General features: G+C 44.0%; 1 protein-coding gene across 1 annotated transcript in view; it reads right to left on the bottom strand.

The window, feature by feature from the left end:
* LOC134436097 (catenin beta-1-like) overlaps positions 1-24893 on the bottom strand; it is a 76823-nt gene that overhangs the window by 38063 nt on the left and 13867 nt on the right. Inside the window, exons 4-7 of the mRNA XM_063185125.1 lie at positions 22921-23174; positions 17232-17470; positions 10412-10613; positions 8949-9093 (exon numbers count right to left, since the gene is read on the bottom strand). Of these exons, the coding sequence (XP_063041195.1) occupies positions 8949-9093; positions 10412-10613; positions 17232-17470; positions 22921-23174 (840 nt within the window). The remainder of the gene's footprint in view (positions 1-8948; positions 9094-10411; positions 10614-17231; positions 17471-22920; positions 23175-24893) is intronic.

Raw genomic sequence — 24893 nt, 5'->3', positions numbered from 1 at the left:
TGTTCTGTTGTTGTCCTTCTGTGATTTGGGGCGAAAGTGGGCTGTGCCCGACTGACGTTTCACAAACAAGGCGTGTACCTGAATGTGCCTGGGGTCGGCTATGAGTCCGATCAGGCAAAAAATGGCCCGGGGCCGGCAGCTCCGAGCCGGCCACTCTCCTGAGCCCCGGGCGGCCCCGGGCCACTGAAGCGCGGCTAATGAGACCAAGGCTATTGAAAGATCTTAGCTTCCTCAGAAAGTCTGCTCTGTCCTTTCTCGTAGACTGCATGTGAATTAACTGATCAGTCCAGTTTACTATCCAGATGTACCCCCAGGTATTTGTAGGTGCAGACTGTCTCCACTGTCTCCCCCTCAATAGAGACAGACATAAGGGGTTCCGAAAAAAATGACGTATATTAGTTTTTTTTAAAAAAGAGTGAAAGCCTAGTGTCTAGAGCCGACGGCGAGCCACCGCCAGACTTCAGTGGCCTCATTGCATTCTAGAATGTTGCACATAACAGTGTGAAACCAAACAGTCTCTGGCGAAGCGTTTTAGGATAACCAGTAAGAACCAATGTTATACACCAAACAAAAAAACAAACTGCTTTTACACAACTGTTAAGAAAATTCCATGACATTCCATGACTGTGCATGCAAAATGGTAAAATTCCATGACTTTCCATGACTGGAAAAACTTTTATGAAATTCCATAATATTCCAGAAATTCCATGACCCGTGGGAACCCTGTCCTTTGTTTTGGTGGTGTTCAGCTGCAACTGATTGGTCCTACACCAAGTTCTCCACCAGTCTCCTGTACTCCCCCTCCTGCCCATCTTTAATACGTTCAACAATGGCAGTGTCATCTGAGAATTTCTGCATGTGGCAGGTCACAGAATTGTAGCTAAAGTCAGTGGTGTACAAGGTAAACAAAACCGGGGAGAGCACCGTTCCTTGTGGAGCTCCAGTGCTACTGATCACAGTCTCTGATGTTAAGTTACCCAGTCTGACAAACTGGGGTCTTTCTGTGAGATAGTCAGTAATCCAGGTAACAAGCCCTGTCCCCACTCCCATTTGCAGTAGTTTGTCTCTTAACAGAAGTGGCTGAATAGTGTTAAAGGGGTCCTATTATGCTTTTTCATGTCCACTACCCATTTATTGGGTTACACAGCATCTGTTGTATGTAAAAGCTTGGTGAAAGCTGCATTTCACAAATTGGCCTCTTGGGGGAGAATTTCTCTGCCGCAGGAACGCTATTTCTCAACTGTCAGAGAACGCGTGGTTGGGTTTTCAACATTCTATAGCTTTTGTTTCCGGTACGGGTCTACGTCATGCTGTACCTAACATTGCTGCTTATGGGATGGAGTGTTGACGATGTCACAGACCATTTATTAATTGCAGAGACAGTAGACCTAATGCGCATTTGTTCATCGCAGCCACATAGCCTAGGCCTATCTGAATTTGACAGTATTGTGATGAGATGTATCCTATTTGTGAATACACCACTCAGTGTACAAAATAGTGTACAAGAATAGTGTAGCCTACAAGGATAGTGTAGGATTTCGCCATCCACAAGTTTATTCCATTACGCATGTTTTTTTTTTTTTTTTCAATTCATAAATCGGCTCCGTCAATAGGCTACAGCATCGGTCTAGACTGGAGGCTACACTCACCTGTGGCCCAAGTTATATATTTTTGTTTCATTGTGATATTAAAGCTGCATTTTACATTGATAAAATACCGGTTGGTAGGCCTATGGCTAACGGGTCAGAAACAGTTGAATGAGGAAGGGCGAAAACAGGCAGAACGCGTTAACGCAGTTGCGCACTGAGAATCCAAAACACTTCCAAGTGGGTGAAAGACTCGAATCTCTCCTTTCTCTCTCTATTCGCTTCAGGGCCGTTTTGCATATGCTGTTGGCAAGACTAACTTTTGTTTGGTAAGATGTGAAAACCCTACACTTGTATTACCGCTTGAAGTATAACATTAATGAGAAGACGTGCGCTGATGTTATCCAAATAGGCATCACGACATGACCAGCAGCCGTTTGCATCAGCAATGTTGGCAAGGATTAGCCAGTTAGTATAGGCTATGCGTAGGCTACAATTCAGTGATTAAAATGCAACGCAGTTTTGTTCATCATATCTGCAAGAGCAACGTGGATATTGGCTTGACGTCGTTTAAAACTGGTCGAGTCGTCGGGCGGCATGCCAAAAATAATGAAACTGAAACGGATAGGGCCTATTGTTATATATAAAAAAATCCTGTCCTGTCGATAAATGCTAACAAAAAAACACGAAACCGAGACTAGGCCTAGGCGTTATTATAAGACCCAGTATGAAACCAATCCATCGAGGACTGCCCATTGCGCTTCCAATCCAGTGGGCGCATCATTTCTGCCGGGGACTAAATAGAAATGCAGTTACTAAAATGAAACCATGCACCTGAAAATACCTTGAAATGTATTTTTATGAAGCATAGCCTATCACCATTGTGCATTAGGCCTAGCCTACAGACAACGAGCAAACAGGAACTCATTTTTAAAAGCCAACAACGCGTGCGCTCAGTAGCCTATTCAGTCTGGCTTGCAAATAGACCACAGGACGAATTTGAACACGGAGTTCATATCACAAATAGGGTGTCACGATATCACTGACAGACGTTGAATTGATAGGTTTGAGTCCGACAAGTCGTGCCCTTGTCTTACTGGGCGCACTCTTTCAATTTCGGACTGCGTCTTTGACAGCCAGATGGGGGCAGCCGCGGGAGCGAAGAAAATGTCCACAACTTCGCTGAATAAATAGGCCTATCATTTGAACTGTGTACAGCAATTGCAGATGATTAGCTTATTGGATAGCCTATTTTGTGAAGGTTAACTTGTCATTAACAAGGGAATGTGATCTGATTTCAATCCCAGAACATTCTTTGTGTCTTCAAATTTCCACCTGTCAACAGCAGATCTAGACTTCTCCCACCTAGACCAGCGCGACACTTGTCTGTTTGCGAGCAGTAAACTTGGCTGATAACTTCAACTTTAGGGCTACAGTAGGCCTATGCAAGGCTAGACAGCGGGTTAACCAATCAGGCCCCTACTGTTGCGTTAATAATGTTTGAGATAAAGATTCTTCAGCGCAGGATATCAGAAATAAACAAGACAGCGCAGATGGCTATTAGTTTTTTTTTTAATATGGTCACAATCGCGTTATTATGCATCATATGCAATATGCGTATTATTTCATGAAACCTCAAATCGGAAGCAATAGCCTGTACCCAGCACTTTCAACCCTTTCTCAGATTAATGGCAGCCTAATTGTCCCAAGCGATTTTGAAATCAAACTGAAGCCCATGCACGGAAGACTCGCATTGGATAAGGACTCGGTTTCAGCAAATGACACAGCAAGGTGCACAGATAACAACGTGGGACTTATGATGCGTCCTTTTCAGATTAATTGTGGACATTGGGTGAACTATTTGGCTGTCAACTTTAGACATAGGCTACAGGGTTGGATTCCAGGTCAAAAACAGCTGTGCTGCTGACGTAATATTAGTAATAGAATGCTTGATGAAACGCTCCATGCTGCGTCGAGATTTCAGAATGTTGAAGGGTCTAACATTCTGCACTTCCACGCGTTTCAAACAGGCGGCGTAGGGTGCATGTACACAATGATAAAAAATAATGGACATGAAAACAAGTGATCATTCAAAATTAACTCCACTAACCACAGTAAAGCAAAATATTAACAATGAAAGTTATTCTAAATAGCATAATAGGGCACCTTTAAAGGCACTGGAAAAATCAAAGAACATAATCCTCACCGCACTGCCTCTTTTGTCCAGGTGAGAGTGTACTCTATGTAGAAGATACAAGAGAGCATCCTCTACACCCACACTGTCCTGATAGGTAAACTGGAGGGGTTTGAGATGGTTAATCAGCAGCACGCGTTCAAAGGTTTTCATGAGGTGTGAGGTGAGGGCAACAGGTCTGTAGTCATTTAGTTCTTTTGGGTGTGGCTTTTTGGGTACTGGTATAAGACATGATGTCTTCCACAGTGACGGGACCTTGCCTAGCTGTAGGCTCTTATTGAATAGGTGTTGGAGAGGCTCAGCTAACTCCACTGCACAGGTCTTCAGCAGTCTAGCACAGACGTCGTCTGGGCCTGCTGCCTTGGGTTTGAGTCTGCACAGGGCTCCTCTCACCTGATCAGCAGTGAACCTGGGGGTTGAGTGTGGGGGGTCAAGAGATGAAGCAGTGGATGTGGCTGGTTGGTGGTGGTGCTGGTTGGTTGGTTGCTCGGTTGGTTCCCCAGGTAGAGCAAGACAGGGGTGAATTTCTCAAAACCAAAGTTTTTGCATTTTCCCATTGGCAACTACCGAAGTTGCTAACAGGCTAACAACTTCTCTTTTGAGAAACTCACCCCAGGTTGGTGTGGAGTGTAGAGTATGAAGGGTTGGTAAACAGCTGTGGGGACTGGGAAAGTTTGTTGTCCATAGGGCTGGGTGGCGGAATGTTGAGGGTGAGATGGGGAGAGGGAGAGGGTGGACGGGGTGGTGGGGGTGAGGAGAGGTGAGAGTCGGGGGGGAGGGTTGATTGTGAAGGGTTGGTAGTCAGAGGTGGTGGCTGGGCTTGTGTGTTGTCCATAGGATGGGGCGGAGGGAAGATAGAGAGGAGAGATAGGCCTCGGCTAGATGACACCGCAACGCGATATTTTTTAAATCCGAGTTGCAATCGAGTTGCGACCATACAGCATGTTTCAGTGAAAAAATCAGGTCCTGATGACAACGACAGGCTTGCTTCAGAATACACATTTCTTTATGTGAAGTTGTTGAGAACAAAGTATTCGCTAATGGCCGTGATCGCCCATACTCTTATCATGCAAATGACCTGTCACGCAGGGACCTTACACCAGTCTCTGACAGTGCCAGAAAGTTTCAATTTTTTTTTAACAGACCCAGCTGTTTTAGATCTACAGACACATGCCATGGCTTGTTTAAAAGCTGAAGATCTTAGCTTTTTATTGCTAAAAACGATACATTTCTAGCCTCTCCCATTCCGAAGTTGTGTCCATTTTAAGCGACGGATAGTTTAACAAAAAAAATGCGTCATTTCCCCCCTTTGTAAAAAACGAAAGACGGTTTTATTATGCGCTTAGGGCCTACTCTCCGCAAGCGCGTACAGGTTCAGAATATCAGAATGTGCAAGCTGCATAATTGAACATTACTAGATGCCACAGAGACAAGTTAGATAAAACAACAGACTGTGCTGAATCATGCTGCTTAGCACCATGCTTCGTGACAAAGTTGCTCTTACAAGAATAAGCATGCTTGCTGCAACTTCTGGAATATTTTGGAAGACATTACAACAATCACCAGGGAGTTTACAGTCTACATAACTGGTTGGCCCTCACGAAGTTGTAAGTCTGATGTCTTTACTCCTTTCATTAGTTAAGTATGTTTTGTATGCAGGAGGAGCATGTCAAGTTACTAAAGGAATTTCTTATCCCAACATGTGTAGGCCTACTAGCATTTGCTGCTAGCCGACTTATTTTCAAAACCAGCATCGCATAGTTGTTATTTTTCATTATGCTGAAGTGAGTGCTACGTGGAAAAATAGGCTACCAGCTTTGCACATGTGGCACCTTGTGTAGCTTGTGGAGTGACTAGAGTAGCGAATCATTGCCATTTAGGCATCTGTTGATTGTGTTCTACACTTTATGCTGCTTTTTTTTAATTTGAGAAGTTTAAACTAAAGGTCAGATTAGACTTCTGCAACTGCGCTCATCAAAAGTCGCATGGGAGTGGCCACGAACCAACATTGTATTCATGCATCTGCGAGTTCTGCAAGGTCCGAGGTCTCGTCGCGAGACACATTTGAAATTGCGCGATTATTTTCACTGCATTGTAAGCACTGCGGTCATTATTAAGCAATGTTGCTTTCTAGCCCGGTTAGCTAGGTATTTTCACACAAATTGCAAAGGCAATGCACTGGTATCATTATTTGACATAGCCTACCCAGTCTGTTTTCAAGAGCAGAAAATGCAAGCATGTAAAGTTGATTCTGCCGATGTGTGTATCGGTGGAGGAAGCTACGGAAAACCACAGGCATTGTGCCACAAGTGTTCAACTGATGCATTGTTTGTTACTTAGCTTAGCTTAGTGTATTTACACACATTTACGCATATAGTTTTTAACAGAATACAGCTCTGCTCTCGCAAACTACTGACATTGCGCTAGCACAAGAACAGAACAAGGAAGTGGCGAGACGACCAATCATAGCGCCTCTTTGTCTGCGTAGTCCACGTCCGTCCGACGGATAGTTCGAATTTTTTCGAGGCGCTCGATGACGGGCGCAGAGCCTCTTTGAGGAGGGCGTGGACTCGCACAGAAGCATAAATCTAGCTTTAGGTGTTGAATACCAATACCGGGCAGGTTTTTCTCCCTCCTCTGGAGGCTGCTGCGCGCTCACCGCTTCTCCTCCTCTTTCTGCCCATTACGCCTGTTTCAACTAGTCTCTTAAGACATATAAATAATATGCATTGCTGATAACTGTTTGGGTGCGCAGTTAAAAGATAATATGAAGCTTTGCTTCGTGTTTGTCAGGGTGTTTTGGTCAGAAAACCTAACCTACACGGCCCCATTAAAATATGGACTGGGGATTTTGAACACGAGTGACCCACACTGGGCAGTTTGAAAAGTAAAATATTGACCGTGGTAGAAATGAAAGAGTCTCCACAGTCCACACAAACAGTTGTCTGATGATGCCATTGTGCATGGAATTAATGTTGTGCGCAAAGCTAGTGGTCACTGTGAGGATACCTCACTGGTTTAGGCCATGTGGCTGTGACGCAGTTGTAAACAAATCCGTTTCGCCTGGAAGAATGTCAACGCAAACGCCTGCGTTACTCGATTTTCGCACTCGAACCCATTATTCAAAAAACTCGTTTTGGGCCACGTTTCTGGTGGGTTTCATATGGGTAGGCCAGGGGAACGTTGTCACTGGCATAGAAAAATATTCCCGTGTAGCCACCCCTATAGATGAGACATTAGGTAGCTGTGAGGGGAGGGATGATGACATGGCAGACAGAGAGTAGTTCATGTAAGAGGCAGGTGGGGAAGGTACTTGGGGCGTGAAACTTAAAACTCACACTGTCCGTCCATGTCACTACTAGAGGTCACCCCAAAGCCTGAGTTACTGTCAAACCTGTTATAAAAACAGTTAAGCTTGTTCGCTCTGGAGGCGTCACCATCAGCTGCTTTCCTGCTTTTACTCCACACCCAGTCATCTTATTCCCTGCCATACCTCATTCATGCTGTTGTTATGCATTTGATTTTCTACCTTCCTCCCATATGCCTCCTTTGCTGCTTTAAGGCTGTATTTCAGTTCATGTTGTACAGTCCTCAGCTCAGCCAAATTGCCCCCCTGAAAAGCTTTCTTCTTTTTCTTGAGTAGCATCTTGACCTCACTGGTCACCCATGGCTTGTCATTAGGGAAGCAGCGCACTGTTTTTGTGGGTACAGCAATATCAAAATAGAAATTCAGGTAGTCCGTAATGCATTCGGTTGCCTCCTCCAGGTTGTCACTACTCTGTAATACTCCCCAATCAGTGCACCCAAAGCAGTCCCCTAATGCCTCCTCTGCTTCAGGGGACCATTGCCTGAAGGTGCATGTAGTGACCGGGAGTCTCTGAACTTTTGGGGTGTAGAGTGGCTTAAGATGTACAAGGTTGTGGTCAGACTTACCAAGAGGAGGAAGTGGGGTTGCACTATAAGCATCTTTTTCATTTGCATAAAGGAGGTCAATTGTTTTGTTTTTCCTGGTTGGACAGTTCACAAACTGATAGAAATGTGTGAGGGTGGAATTCAGCGTTACATGGTTAAAATCCCCCGTTATTGCGAATAAGGCATCCGTGTGTTGTGTTTGAAGCCTCGCAACAGTAGAGTGGATGACGTCACACGCGCTGTCTGGAATGCCTCGTGGAGGGATGTACACGCAGATTACAATTACATGAGAAAATTCTCTTGGAACGTAATATGGATGTACACTCAGTGCAAGAAGTTCCAGGTATTTACTGCAGATCGTCTCCTTCACTGTTATATGTCCAGGGTGACACCATTTATTGTTGACATTTTAACCAGTCCGCCTCCCTTCTTTTCCCCCGAAAGCTTTTCGTCTCTGTCGAGTCGGGCAACACTGAAGCCAGGCATGTTGATATTTGCATTTGGGACGTGACAATTTAACCAGGATTCAGTGAAGCACATCAAACTAGCTTCCCGGTATAGCTTTTCATTCCTTACAAGGGCATTCAGTTCATCAATCTTGTTCGCCAGCGAATTTACATTCCCCATTACAATCGCCGGAATAGATGGTTTGTACCTCCACTTTTTCTCTCGTCGCCTAGCTCTCACGGCAGCTTCAGCTCTGCATCCTCGAAAGCTGAAGACTTCTTTGGGAATATCCACATAAACATCGGCCGCCGCACCAGCGAACTTCCGCAGAGACATCAGCTGGCTGCGCGAGTGAATGTTGCAGCGTCCATAGCAACGCGCACACTCCATTGGAAAGAATAAGATAAATAGCTCCTTGTGCGGGTTTAGGAATTTAAAAAAAACTAATCAATAACATACAGGGAAACAAAAACTAGGAGTTAAGCTAAAAACTGGGAAAAATAACAAATGAAAAACAACATGAAAGACGAATACAACAGACATAAAACACGGAGCTACTAAACTTGCTGCCATTCTCGCTGGCGCCCTACGACGAGAGCTGGTCTCATAGGACTCAATGTTAACTGCTAGCATGGAGGTAAAATTTGCACTACCATACCCAGAGAACGGTCGAAAGTAAAGGAGAACAGTAAAACCCTATTATTTAACTGAAGGGGAGGTGTAAAATAAGCTTATTGCCTGCCTCCAAGATGGCGGGTTCCAGGGCCAATGGTCTGCAGTATAAACAGGGCTAATTTGTGCCAACTTACCGGCCTCCACGATGGCGGGTTTGTTGCTGGAGCAGACGGAGAGCACCTTCAGTACTCTGCTGGTGGTCCACAGGAGCTTCTCGTAGGTGTAGGTCCTCATGATGTTCACCAGAGCCTGTGGGCCTCCACTGGCCAGAATGATCAACTATGACAAAACAAAATCCACATACCGGGCACTATTAGAAACAAAATTTACCATTAGTTGACACTTTTATCCAAAGCGACCCTCACATTTTACAGCAGGGATGTCGAACTCAGGACCGGGGGCCAAATCTGGATATTTGAAACAAAATTTACATTACATTACATTACATTACACTTTAGTTGACACGTTTCGTCCACAGCGAGCCTCACATTTTACAGGGTAATGGTTACAGTTCCTGAGGGAATAGGAATAGCCTGAGGGAATAGGAATAGTCTTACTCAAGGGCACTTCAGTCATGGAGGGAGGAAGGGATTGGTAAGGGTGGGGATTGAACCTGATTGAACCATATCAGAGAATATGTAAGCTATGAGAAACAAATGTACCATTGGCTCCCATTAAAGCCACAGTTCCACCTAGCTTCCACTAGATGGCAAACGCGGGCAAGTGAAAACAGAGCCGTCCGAGTAGAAAGGAATGGATTGGAAAATGGAGTCGATTGGGATAAATGCTAAAAAAAAAAATCCTGGTGAGAACTATGGCTCCTGTTATATAAGAGGCTGTATTGTCATTACTGTCAGGTGTCTACTTTTTCCAAGCAGGGCAGAAGATTTCGACCTGTACTCGCCAGCATTCAGCATTCAGGGGCATCAGGATACACAAAATACAAATACGGGAAGATATTTTACCATACTAGCTAGGGCTGTAATGATACACTCAACTCACGATTTGGTTCGTATCACGATTTATGACCTACGGTTCGATACACCCCACAATTTCACATTTGCCAACATTATAAAATAAAATTGTGAATAAAACTGACAATATGCTACTAATAATTCTAAAAAGTTGAAAATGTTGAAGCTTGGAAGCACTATCACTTCATATCATGTGGTTGTTTTCCGGGGTAATGGGTAACAAAACTTTAAAAGGGCGTATCACGATACTGCCTCCTTGTATCACGATACAGTATCGTGACTCTGTATCACGATTTCTCGGGTTCGATACAATAACGTTACAGCCCTAATACTAGTTGCAGAATTTACTTAACAGTATACCACACATACTGCCTCAACGAGGTCCACTGAAAACAATGATTTTGCACATTACATTTCTGTCCGTTTTGCAAAAAAAAATCATGTGCAAGGGTTTGTATCATATTTCATATGAAATTGCGCAACATAGCCCTTCCAAACAAGCTAGTTACTGCTACATGCTAGGCCTCTGATACCAGTTAACCCCCCCACCCATTATGACTAACAAGTAATCAGCACAAGTTGAGGACGGAAGTACGCCTATTGGAATGCACCCCCTGACACACCTTGCTTTCCTGGTTTCCATAAGCCAGGATCTGCAAACAGTCCGTGGTGATGGCCAGGAACTTGACGTTGGTCTTGTTGAGGAGCGCCACCATCTTCTGCAGGCCGCCGGCCAGACGCACGGCCATCTTGGCGCCCTCCTGGTGCAGCAGCAGGTTGTGGAGCGTCGTTATGGCGTAGAACAGCACTGAGTCCACCGGGGAACTGAAACCAGCACACAGCACAGTCATTAGAATGGCACCGCACACTAGAAGAGAAGCGCAACTGTCAATCTTATCCCTGATTGCAAACACAGAGACAATACCCGACGTTCTATTTCGAATCGTAAATATCAAACAGCGTTTCATTTCTACGATTTGCGATCGGCGCCTCTTTGAGCTGCCAAAATTCTATCTTAGAACGTCGCACACGATGAGGAAATGTTGCCTGACAATCGCTTGCGATGCGGGGCGGGAACATTCCACTGATTATTGTAAGTATTGTAAGGGTTTTCAGCCAAGAATCGGGCCGATAGTCGTGTAGTTTGAGCCTAACTATTTTTTTAAATGCGTCCACGTAATGACGTAATGTCATCACCCCATCCCCTGAAGTACGTAACCTGGGTGTCATCTTGGATTCATCACTTTCACTTCACTCCCACATCAAAAAAGTCACCAAATCGGCATTCTATCATCTCCGAAACATCTCCAGACTCAGGCCTTCACTCTCTAAGACAGTTACGGAGACGCTCACTCACTCCTTCATCTCCTCCCGTCTGGACTATTGCAATGCCATCCTGCTTGGTCTACCCAACAAGGCCCTAGACAGACTGCAATATGTCCAGAACTCTACTGCCAGGATCATAACAGGCACTAGACCCTGGCAGCACATCACCCCCATACTCAAGCAGCTTCACTGGCTCCCCATCAAGTCACGCATTACCTACAAAGTCCTCCTCCTAACCTTCAAGTCCCTCCATGGTCTGGCACCCCACTACCTCACAGACCTCCTTCACCCCTATGACCCCTCAAGATCCCTGCGGTCCTCTTCCAAGGGTCAGCTGATCGTCCCTCGTGCCAGGCTCAAGGCCACTAGTGACGGAGCCTTCCATGTTGCTGCTCCCATTCTTTGGAACAATCTGCCTGACCACATCCAGAATGCCCCTTCACTGGCCATGTTTAAGCAACACCTTAAGACACATCTCTTCCTGGAGGCTTATGGCTGCTAGTCCCACAAGCACTTTCACTTACATGCATTCACACACACACTAACACTTTCCAACACAACACTCTGTGAAGCGTCCTTGGGTGCTTTGAAAGGCGCTATATAAATCGAAAGTATTATTATTATTATTATTATTATTATTATCTCTATAAGAGGCTTTGTATGTCCGTTGGTCCGTCACGCGTTTCTTAATTGTAATTCCCTCATGTATCCACAAGGTGGCAGACTTGAGTTGTATTTTACTATATTTACTTTATTTACTTCATTTTACAATTTTTTATATAAGAGAGTATGTCTGTCCGTCCGCGCGATAACTCCACGACATGGATCCGTAATTAAACAGTTGACAGATCTCAACCAGCAGTGCGTACAGCTCTTCCTCTAGACGTGGGCATTTAACCTTTTAACCATTTAGCTTTTTTTCCATAACACTCACATATTCCTCCGCTTTTCTCCAGTCCACAAACTCGGGCTCAGAAGTCTGCACGAGCCTCCCTTTGAATATTCCCAGCGAGTTTGCAAACATTCAGCCACTAAGTTTCAGTGAGCAGTCAGTGTGCGCTGCGCACTGCAACATGGTGCTCGAACTACAACAAATGCGCCATGATGTTCTCGGACATATTGCAAGGGAGGTTCATTCATGTCCTGCTGGTGGGCGTTTGGACCGCACAGGTACTTTCCGTTGCGCTCAGAGAGAGCACCGGAGAGAGCGCGTCTTTTGAAAATTGCTTTGCAGTCGTTTGAATTTGGTAAACTCTAGCACTCTTACAATGAAGCTGACTGTTTTGTGATTTGACAGTGAAAAGCTGGCATTGAATCATAAAGCGCATCCAAACGGTTTTATTTATTTATTATTTATCGATGTTTAGATTCTTTCCCACATGTAGATGATGCTGACATGGCGTGATACTAAAGGTTGATAAATACTAACAATGTCTGATAATTTGTAATAGCCATAGGCTAAGTTACTTGATCTATTTGAAATTTGAAATCATATGGTTCTTTTCCAAATCCAAGCATGGTAGGCTTATTATAAATTGCAAAAAAATGTCCTCGTCTCGCCATTTCGCTGCCTGCCACATTATTTGGACTTTCCATGGGCAATATGACCAATAAACAAAAAGCACACTCTCAGGGGGACATTGAGGGGGACAATGAGGAGGCCAAGGGGCGTTTTTGGGGGGGGGAAGCATCTGTTGTCCGCCTGTCGGACTTGTTAATTTATAATAGGACAGTGACAGAGGGACAGGAAAATAGTGGGGGGAGAGAGAGACGGGGAAGGATTGGCAAATGACCCAGGCCGGAATCAAACCTGGGGTGACGGTATAGTAACCTAGTACCCTACCGTTAGGACACGGCAGGGCCAGAATGATCATTTATATCACAATGCAGAATGGCACAACAAAGTTTGAGTGTGTGCAGTGGTGGTGTGCTGTACATCACGGCATCCAGCACTTTGCATTGCCCACTGGTGATGTATGGCTTGGATGCAGCTGCTCGGCCTGGGAGAACCATTCTCTGTGTACCGTATTTTTTCGGACTATAAGTCACACTTTTTTTCATGGTTCGTCTTCATGATGCATTTTTTGGCTGCCTTAAACTTCGCAGGTACCACGCACTGACGAAGGCTTGATAGCCGAAACGCGTTTGCTTTTTGGACATGGTGGTAATATAAATAAATAATGAGACGCAGTTTGTGAGTGTGGATTTTTCTTCCTTAACACATTGACTACCAGGCGCTTTTTGAAATGTTGGCCCAAGACTGCCAGCCAGTTTCATCATTTTGTTGTCATCTTCGAACAGCCACCGAATATTTTGTCTTAGACCTACAGACACATGTTAGAGCTTGTTCGAAAGCTGTTTTTTATGGCACCCTTCTATCTTCTTCCATTCCGAAGTTATTCTTCTTTAAGCGGCAGCTACTTTGGCGAAAAATGCCGCTTTTCCCCATTCGAACCGAGAAAAAGCCTTTTTTTTGTCACGGATGTGCTCTTTGACTCTCCGAGTTTAAATTGAGGATCTAAATGTATTTTCATGCCCCAAAGAGAAGACCAGTCGCTTCCAAGTTAAGTTAACTATTTTCATGAAAAAACACATGGATCACTTCTGTTTACTGCTAATATTATCACTGGAACAGCCTAGTTACTAGTGTATCCTGATGGACATGTCTGTCATTCAACAGCAAAAAGTAGATACGCCGAAGTACACTCACCAACGTCAGTTTCTGCTGCTGTGTTGTGCTGTTTTTTCATTCCAAACTTCCATTTCCATACCTAATTTGATGACAGCAAACCTCCTTATCCTTCTGTAGGTCTGTGTTTACGATAAGCTAGCAAAGCCCTGACAGGAAGCTAGGTATGTTTTGATTACCCAGGCTCCTTGATGTGACGTGAACAGGAAGTGTGCATGACTTCATTCGCTGTAATAACACTCAAAAATACTGCATTGTGATAAGTTGCACAGATGAAATATCCAAATAATGACTGTGTAGGAGTTTTGACTGTAGACATTTTCATGATCTATGCGAGTTCTATTCATCACAATTACGAAAATCACACAGAATATGCATTAGAATGTGTAGATTCAGAATTCACTAAAAACCTCAAAAACGGGCCGATTGACTGTGAAGAAAGTCTGCGACACCTTTGCTCTAGGCGCCTAAGCATCCACTAACCCCTCTCCGTCAGTTTTACGTGGCCCATCACTTTGTGGCAGAGTTTCTGCTGTTCCAAAATTCTTCCATTTTTTTTACAATAAAGCTGATAGTTCAATGTGGAATATATAGGAGAAATATTCATGACATCCTATGACCCATGTTCCGCACTGGAATTCATTGAGCTCCTCAGTGGCCCATTCTTTCACAAACGTTTGTAAAAACGGTCTGCAACAATAACCAGGCATGCAAACAGGTCAGGGGTGAAAAAGGTGACAAGAGTGCGGCGGCGCGACGCGACGTAATGCAATGTGTGCACGCGCGTGGGGGGTGGGGGGTGTAGATGGATAGATAGATAAAATAGGCTTTTAAATTACATCATGATAGAGCAGTGGTTCTCATCGTAAGTTTCCCCAACAACTGACCTAATCAAAACCCTTAGTAGGCCTATTAAAAAATAAAATAAACTAATGCCCCCCAATGGCAACTAAGAACCCTCCTCTCAGCAGTCTCCTTCTTAACACCCCCTCAACACTTGCTTGGTTGTGATCTCATATGCATATTTAATCATCATATTTCAGACAACTTACAACACAAAAAACACTTTGTCATAGTTTGAATTAGCTACTGAAATTTTACTCAAACTGCTCAAATTTTAGTCCATTCACCTAGTATATGTTAGGCCTATAGTGTCGCCCTGTGGAAAATAAGTAGGAAGGAAAGCTCCAAAAAGTATGTTCCACTATAAATCAGTAGATTTTAAATATGTCATGATTTACTAGGGATTACACTTGGAATGATTATGCCTACTGTTGTAATTTGTCCCTCGTCAAACGCTAGACTGACTGGATAGGCTTCTCCCTCTCCCTCTCCCCCTCTCGTGCGCATTAGAAACGGCCTGCAGTGAATGCACGAAGTTGGATAGCTCGCGTACATGCGCTTCTTCACCTGGTTTACCTTGTAGCTACTTTAGCCTTTCTTCCTGTAGCGCACTCACTCGTTAAAACTCTGCAACCGGTTGGATTCACTCGCGCAAAAATCAGATGTCATTTGCATCGCCTATAATTCGTATACCGGTAGCTAAACAATACAACGAACGGAAAATGAAATATTCTACTGTTGACGTGCATGGACATTTCAAACCATTACCCGAAACAGCAGAATAGGAGGAACACGCAACGTGTAAGCTTAACCAAGCTTTCATTAACGGAGCTCTTTTGAGAAGAAATACTTTTTAGGAAAAACAACTAAACCAACTGTCGGTGTTACATCCACTCATTCACTTCTCATCGAAATGCTTGCGTCCCGTTTGTTGTTAGTTGTCATACAAGAAAAGGCCTGCCAAATCATGATGTTAAAGGGACACTGTGTGAGATTTTTAGTTGTTTATTTCCAGAATTCATGCTGCCCATTCACTAATGTTACCTTTTTCATGAATACTTATCACCACATCAAATTCTAAGTATTCATTATGACTGGAAAAATGGCACTTTTCATACATGAAAAGGGGGATCTTCTCCATGGTCCGCCATTTTGAATTTCCAAAATTAGCCATTTTTAGCAGCAAAAATGACTCTACTTGGACCATACTAGAAAAAAATTGTTTATTACTTCGTAAACTTTCATGTAAAGATCAAATTTGGCAATAGGCAGCCCAGTTTCAATGAGCAGCATAGTTGCAGTACCTTTTTTGACCATTTCCTGCACAGTGTCCCTTTCAATAGCATGCAGTTTATTAATATTAGAACAGAGAGCGGTTAAGCCATTTGATCATGAGAGGTGTGGAGTACCTGTTCGCTAACCATGCAGACATCCACTGTTAAGTCCAAAGACGGCACATTTCTGCATTTGGAACAGGGGAAATAGTCGGACACCACTCTCTCACACCTCTCTGGGAAACTTTATCTGTGACAGATCGCCTGGGCATTTTCATATCGAGAAAGAAACTCCGCCAGCCCAGCCGACCGAAGAGACCTCGGTCACAGTGGGTTTACATACAGTGTCCAATCTCCCCCTCCAACCCGTGCCTGCAGTTCGCCTAGGGAGCGCTGTCGAGACAGCAGAGCCCATAAGGCTGGCACTAATAAATGACAATTGTGCTCGCTGTCGGCTGAAACTTGACAATATTACTGTAAGTTCTGAGAAACCAATGTGTATTTAAATGAAATGTACAATAACCTGGGAGTTATGTCCTTCTGATTTCTTACAGCTTTGGCATTTATGAGTCAAACTCCGCTAGCATCTTGCTAACAAAATTGCTTTACGGCCGTCGTGATCATAGCAATGCAGCCGGACGACCAATCCAAACAGTGTGTGAAGCCACTCGTGACGTAATATTGACAATAAAGACGTATTTTACAAGGATCCAGCGAGTACAAACATTCAACTAAGTGCTGTTTGAAAGGGTCATTTATTCTGCCTTTGGGAAAAATAAAATGAAACGATAATACCAATTCTCTCCCAAAGCAATGGCAGCATCTGTGGTTGGGCTCCATGGGACCCCATTCATTTTAACAGCCTCTCCGCTCCTTGGCGCTCCTCTGCGCTGTCTGGATGGCGCCACTTAGTGGACAGTACCACAAGGAAAAAGTCGCGAGATTCCTCTCTCGTATTACCCATAGATCCTCTCTGCCTCAGTTTTAAACTTTTGCGCTGTTTTTCAGAAGTATGAAGGGCGGGAGCGGGACTTAGATTGAGCTCGTTGTTATTGGCTCTGCCGACAAACACAAATACTGTGATTGGTCAAACGTTGTTTTCGGTTGTGGCATCTCCTCTCATTACAACAGCGTGAGAGCCAGGCTATAATGACATTTTCTGCGGTACTTTTCTCCTCGCTCGAGACCCCCCCTCCTCGGATCTGCACGATTCACAGAAATGACCTATTTTAATTTCAAAATGGCGAATTTCGCCGAAAGGTGGCAAGATTGCATGCCTGAATAACACTGCCCATACCCACCCCTACTTACCCCAACATTTTGACAAGGGCAGGGATGCCGCCAGACTTGAAGATGGCCAGCAGGCCCTCCCGGTGGTGGGAGAAGTTGTGCAGTGTGCCGGCCGTGCAGCGGGCTGTCTCCATGTCGTTGGTGTTCTGCATGGTGCGGACAACGGCCGACACCATCTGGGGCGAGCGCATGATGGCGTGGCGTGACGCCTCCTTCTTGGACAGCTGGTGCACCATCACAGCTGCCTTGTTCACCACCACCTGTGAAGGCACAGTTGATCAGTTTTTTGTTTTTTTATTTTATGATACTGCACATGTAAGACAGGGGTAGGAAACGTATGTCTCGAGGGCCGTTTATGGCCCCTAGTGCAAGAGTCAACTTGGCGCGCACACGCCTATGGCTAAAATTGGGCGGGTTTTTCTGCTAAATGCCATTTTTACCCGCACACGACCATCCTAAGCAGCCCAATTGGGCGGGAAACAGCCCAATCTGGCAACACTGGTCCCGTGAGTGGCGAGTCCTTGTTTCCTACTGTGTTGGCAATGTCTGGTAAATAATTAAAGATTTTGCGACCTCTAGTGGTAAGTTAAGCCGTGCACCCAGTAATGAACAAAGACAACGAAGGCAAACTCAATCACATCATTATGTGGCGGAGGTAGGCCTAATGATAATAATAATAATAATAATAATTAAAAAAAAAAAAACATTTCCCTATGAATAGGCTACAAGGGGGATAATGATTAATGATTAACAAATTTGTTTCAACAAGAGTCCTTTAGTGTGTGAGGCCATATGTGGCTCAGGACCAATGTAAGATGTGTGTCAAAATTGACACCCCCCCCCCCTTTTTTTTTTTTTGCGTTCTGGACATATTGTAATTGAACAGCCTCCCCTGTTTGACAGACTACCAGCCGCCACTGGTACAGAGAGAAACAAAAATAAAACAAGACACATAAACAGAATTTTAAACAAAAATAAATAAATGAATATATTTTTTTAAATATGAAATAAAATAAAACAATTTAAGAATCATAAAGAATAGGCTATCTGAAACAGATGGGTTTTTAGCCTGGATTTGAACAGGGGCACAGAGTCAATATTGCGGATGTCAGGGTGAAGGGCATTCCACAGCTGAGGAACAGAGCAGCTAAAAGCTCTATTCCCCATGGTACTAAGACGGGCAGAGGGGACAGAGAGGAGAATGGAGGACCTCCATCACACAGACTCCATCCTCCAGTGAACATGCTGCTGGACGTTCAGAGGTGTAGCCAGGCCTACGCTCCCACCTCGTACTGTAGATGTTTTCAAAGGATGTAGGTGGGAGTCCTTAAGTCAGCAAACGCACATCTTTTTTTTTTCTCGATTTTCGAATAATATTCTAATAGTGGCCATCGAATTTCTTATGAGGTTACTACCTAGGCTACCAAGGCTACCTCAAAAATACCAAAATGACCACTGAAAATAATATTAAAACACCAGAGGACTGGAATGTGGCAGTGGCCTTCACTTTCAAGCGTGGGGAAACATAGGCTATTAAAAATCGCACCTTTCACTTAATGCCGCAACAAAATCGCAACAACACAGTAAGAAGCTCCCAGTGTTTCCCATACATTGAGGAAACTATGGCGGCCCGCCATAGTTTAAATTTGGCCGCCATAGTTTACGAAAATGTTAAAAAAAAAAAAAAATTCTACTTTTTTTTTTTTAATTATTTTTTTTAAACGATATCCGTTTTTGTTAAAAACGATTTGAATTACGATTTTGAATTTCCTTCGCATTTTCCTCCTGGAGTAAATACATCCTAGACTCTGTATTGGTTAGATAAGTAGTCCCACCGTAACACAGAATGAGGGGAAAGCATTAGGAAGTGACCGTAAGGGTATTACAGTTGATTCATGTGTGCACACGTGTAACATCGGGTGAGTAACAGAACATGTGCGCAACGATGCGTTATGACACGCCGATATGCGAGGATCTTCGTCCAAATCGCTAGTCGCATGCATCATCGCTAACTGCGTTTACATCGCGTGTAAGGGAAATGTTAGTTGTTGACATGTATGGAATTCACTTCAATTTGTGCTGTTTCTTGCTTCAGTTGTGGACAAAACGATTGCCCAAACTCACAATAGAAAGCCTTTGCTGTGCTACTGTCCCAGAGAGCTGAAAAAAAACCTTCATAGAAGAAGTCACACTTAACAGGGGTGTTAACCAATCCAATGAGTTCTCTCATTGCTCTCTCTCTCTCTCTCTCTCTCTCTCTCTCTCTCTCTCTCTCTCTCTCTCTCTCTCTCTCTCTCTCTCTCTCCTCTCTCTCTCTCTCTCTCTCTCTCTCTCTCTCTCTCTCTCTCTCTCCTCTCTCTCTCTCTCTCTCTCTCTCTCTCTCTCCTCTCTCTCTCTCTCTCTCTCTCTCTCTCTCTCTCTCTCTCTCTCTCTCTCTCTCTCTCTCTCTCTCTCATAGTAGGCTAGCCTACTATTTACCCATAACAAATGGTGAATTTCTGAGCCCTTTTTAATTTGTAGCCTATACCACTGAAGGCATGATAATGCTTCATCATATTTTAGAAATAGGGCCTATGTGCCTTTTATATACCAAATGTTTATCATTTTGAAAATTGTTTCAGTTGTTTATGACTTGTGTATGACTGAAATTATCTCTGCATACTATCAGTGCTGCATTGCTTTGTAAAGATAGGCTATTCAACACACTTTAAAAACACACTGAAAAGATACGGCCATAGTAGCCTACTGAAAACATTTTGTTCATAATAATGGTGATGAATTTGACTTGGTAGATCACGGCAGACCATCAACTTCAAAAGTAGATCTTGGTTAAAAAAAGGTTGGGCACCCCTGCTATAGAGAGAACCACAAGTGCTTGAAAGACAGTGATCAAAAGCCTAGTCAAGTTGTTGTAGTTTACTTGGGTTTGGGAGCAATATAAAAAACCTTCAGAGAAGGGACAGTTGGGATGAGTTTACTAACACTCCCTAGGCTTTGTTTTACAGTTGTAATGAGTTTGGTGACAGACCTTCATTGACACAGCAGAGGAGACATCGGGCTGCATATAGAAATTAATGTGTAATGAATGTGAATATAGACATAAATGTGTAATATGTTGTTCAGCCCTTTTAATGGGAGGAATTTGGAAAAAACTGGCCCTGTGACCAGCACCCCTCATGTAGAATGTGTACGCCTACAGATATGTGTGGGGGAAAGGCATAGCCTACCCTCTAAGACCCTTTTTGTCTATGCGTTAACAATTTCACAGTGCTCTTAAATTCTTATCTCTGCTCCTATTTTGTTTTATTATTGTTTCCCAGACCCCTGCATGAGGGACGAATGAAACTGTGTTGTAAACAGAAATTATTCACTGTACTGCATTTTTTGACAATGACAATGTACTACTATTATACAAGTCATGGGTAAAATCTTATGTAGCCTTATTTCTCAAAATATAAATGGCTGAAATATAGGCCCAGGCCTACAGTTTCTCCATGCGCCAATGTCATACTGTAGTCATTGTTTTGCCGTTTTGCATTTACGCTGCAAGAATACACCCCCCCCCCCCCCCCCCCCCCCAAAAAAAAGGCCCGTGTGAGAAGACACAACCCCCCCACACCCCCCCGGACAAAATAAACCCCAGCTGCCCCCATAGTTTCCAAAATTTCTGTGGGAAACACTGAGCTCCCCAACTTTTAGCGCGATATTCTGGAAATCCTCATGCACCATCTGCCAATTCAGATCGCAAATTTTTGAGAAAATGCCCGCGATTTCCTGGTGGGACTGAGTAGGGAGTTGGGCTTTAGATCAGAGGGTTGCATACTGCTCCAGGGACTGTAACCAATACCCTGTAAATAACTAAGTCATTTACAGAAAATTACACTTAGCTGATACTTTCATCCAATGTCATTTTTTTGAGTTAACAAACCTAGTTAAGAAACTAAACTTTCTTTCTGGACAACACCCCTGTAACCCGTTTGAGTTCATTCAATGTGTCAAACATGCTCCTTGTAATTTAGCAAGTTGGTGAGTTCTGGGATGGTATGGGGGACCAGGTAAGAGGGGACCAAAATTAAAGGTGCACCGTTTAAGATGGTGGCACAGGGTGGCCAGAGTAGGTATTGTAACTTTGCAGCTCAAGAATACCTGCCAAAGTGGCTAGTGAGACTGAAATTGTTACTAGCCACAGCCAAGTTTTACCAGCATTTTGCTGGTTGGCAGGTGCCAGTGTCAAGCCCTGCTGGCCAGGGGAAGTGAACCTGGATATAGTGGTAAAAAAGGCTCCAAATTACCGTATTGGTCCGAATAAAAGACGTGGTTTTTGTCATAAAAATAGTACTCTAAAAAGGGGGGTCGTCTTATTTCCGCGCACTAGACTAAATAGCGTCAATTTTTCTTCTCTTTTTTTTCCCTTAACCTGAATGCGGCCATTGCTTCACAACAAAGCATCCAAAACTTATCCATCATTGAGTTTTGTGGCAGTCATCAGCCAATGCTGTGTGCGCAAGAGAGCGGCGCCTTTTGACAAGCGGTGCCTATTTGAAGATATGCCTCACAACAACAACACAGAATGCAACAACACAGAATAATGGTTAGGGCAAGAGATTGTCCTTTTCATAATAAATCACTTAGAGCATGGGTTTCAAATGCAATGCGTCAATCTGCTTTTGGTCACATTCAGTTTTTACAGTCCAACGGAAAACTTTGGATGCATAAAATGAACGGCAATTTGGCGAGACGGCTGCTGGTTAGATATTGCTGTCAATTAAGCATTTTGCAAAATCTGTGCATTGCACAATAGGTAGCCTATCTCTACTGGACTGGTTGCCTGGCTGGCGCAGAACAATGCTCTGAGTGTAGGCTATGTTGCGTCGCACTTAGAACAGGCGCGTCCAGGCGGCTGTAGCCTATTGGAGCTTGATAGGTAAAGTGAGCTAAAAAAGGAAAAGGGTATGAGTAGCCATCTGTGGTCTTTTATCATGAAAATGTCATGAAAATTATACTGTGAAATTTGTTCTATGTAAAAAGCCTCAGATTGTCCAACAAATTAAAAACTGCATTTTGAATGAAGTTAGCAATGTGAAACAAAATTTAGTCTTTAAAAAAACTTAATTCCCCAAAACATGAGCCTGAAAATAGGGGGTCGTCTTATATTCAGGATCGTCTTATATTCGGGCTAATACGGTAACACCAGCCAACCAGTCAAATGCTTGTGAATTTCCAGTTTGGCTGGTCCAATAGACCAACTTCCTAGCCACTTTGACCCATTAATGAGTGTGTGTTTTGCTAGTAAGATTTACATCTACTAGCCATCTTGGCTGGTGGTGAAAATATTTAATTTAGGGTCCTGGTGATAAATCATATAAAAAACCAGCCCAGAGCACAATGTCCTGCAATCATAAAAAAAGCTACAGGGCCATTTAAAAGACGATTAACCACAAAAGATAGCATAACCCCGTCTCACTCTCTGCATCTGTAAGCACAAGCTTGTTTATATGTGTCCAATGTGATCATCATTTGCTACGTTTACATGAGACATTAATTATTATTATTCAGCATCAAAGGAAAGATCAAAGTAAACGCGATTGAACTATTTAATTCCGAATTAAAAACATCAGTTAAACGTAGTGATTGAATAGGTTTGGTGTGTTTGGGGATGGCGTAGGTAGGTGGGCCTGTGTGTGTTTGTGTTTGTGTGTATGAAATGTACCTGGTCCTCGTCATTGAGCAGCTTGGTGAGTTCTGGGATGGCGCGGGTGGCCAGCTCGGCGTCATCCTGGTAGTTGATCAGGTTGACGACAGCGTGCTTCAGCATCTGCGAGGGCTCGGCCAGCTGCTGCACGTTGGTGGGGTGGGCAGAGTCAAACTGGGCTGTCGGGATCTGGAGACCCTCCTCCAGAGTTTCAGGAAACATGGCGGCGCGCACGCGCTGCGCACGGGTCATGGCATACTGCCCATCCATATCTAAAAGGGAAAAAAGGAGACACCCCTCCTGACTAATACAGCTCCTTACTAAACAATGCACGTTTTGTGTCAAGTTCTGCAATTACATAATTTTGTGTTTTTAAATAAAGATCGTTTTTTTTATGCCCCTCACACAACTGTAGGTGCCAGCACATTATCGGACTGTGCCTTGGTGTTTTCTCGTGCAGAACAGTCTCAAACTCTGGCCTGGCACACTCGGCCTGGCAGTCACTAAGGGTAAAGGAGACAATCGCGGACAGAGGCACAACACAGCATCGTATAGATATGTCTATTAATGCTGTCGGTTTCACAGTATTGACCCGTTCAGAATTGACGTCCTCACTGAATGCATGCGCATTGTTGACTCAAACACACCAGAGATGTTTTAAGGGTATTACGAGAGACTCCACTCTTCCGGGTGGTACTGCACTCTAGGGGCACCAACGGAGGAGTGCAGACTCCATTCAGAATAAAACTGGCTGTGAACACACTCAAGAACAGACAGTGCAGACCCTAAAGAGAGAAGACCTGCCGTCCTGAAGCAGGTATGTTGATAAAAAAAGTAAGTTAGAGATTCTGAAAAGTACACTTGTTATGCTACTTGAGAGGGAAGATGCTGTTCCAGAAGCATAAGAGATGTTTGTTGTTACAAGACATTATTATATGGTTGTGACGTCATCGGTCGAATGCTCCATTCATTTCAACGGGGCTCCCCAACGTTCGCACGTCTGTTATTTTTCGATAACGGACGGGTTGGTCTATAACAGACCGCTGTCAATGGCAACAAGACTTTTCACTGCTAAAGCGACTTTTCAAAAAGACTCTAATCAGCTGCTGTGATAGACAACACCTGTTGTCCTGGCTACCTAGCTGTTGCCTAGCGGTGTTCCACAACGGCACTGCTTTGTTTTGCGCAGCAACAATCTTTTGACAAACTATAATAGACTTCATATGGCCTAAAGAAATGTCCCCGCCATGTGTGAATCATTTAAGTATATCCATATAATAAGCGGGTTAACTTTCGGCGAGTCGGTCGCTTTGTGGAATAGCAGCACTTCAGAGAGAACAAGACCCCTCCGCTCCGCGTCGGGGTCTAAAGATTCTCTCTGTCGTGCTGCTATTCCACGGTAGCGACCTTCTCGCCGAACGTTAACCCTTACTTAAACTACTGACTGAACTGAGGACATCATGCCTGTGTCTGTGGTAGCCACTGCATATCTGTTATCGTGACCATCCGTTTTCTTATTTCGGAAAAACTTGGCTAGTTTCTATACAAATGAATGCATGGTCGATTCTGCTCCAACGATGTGCACGCAGCCAAATTATGTCATATCTGTTTACAAACCGTAAACGGGTCAATGGTGTAGGGCTGTAGCCTAGAAATCTAGATGCCCCTAGTGGCCGCAAATTGAATTTGCTCCCGGGGGCAGTCTGGCCACCCCTGGTCGTTCTGCGAGGCAAGCCGACCCAAGGAGGACCAGGCCATCATATAACTTGTCTGCTTACTGACCGTATGTTTAGGCCTTAGTAAATAGCAATATTTAACCTCTTGACTGCCGGAAGACCTGGTACCAGGGTTTAGACCGCATTGGTTCCAAAACTCCATGTTCCCACATTTCCGTGTAAACTAAGAGAACGTGCCTTTCTCTCTGCCTAAATTTGAATAAATTCTTAGAAATGGGAGAACATGGAGCAGCAGGAATATGCTGTGGGACCAAT

This window comes from Engraulis encrasicolus, chromosome 20 (genome assembly GCF_034702125.1).
Source record: "Engraulis encrasicolus isolate BLACKSEA-1 chromosome 20, IST_EnEncr_1.0, whole genome shotgun sequence".
NCBI lineage: Eukaryota > Metazoa > Chordata > Actinopteri > Clupeiformes > Engraulidae > Engraulis > Engraulis encrasicolus.
Note: the sequence above shows the minus strand (reverse complement) of the source record. Positions and strands in the feature narration are given on the sequence as shown.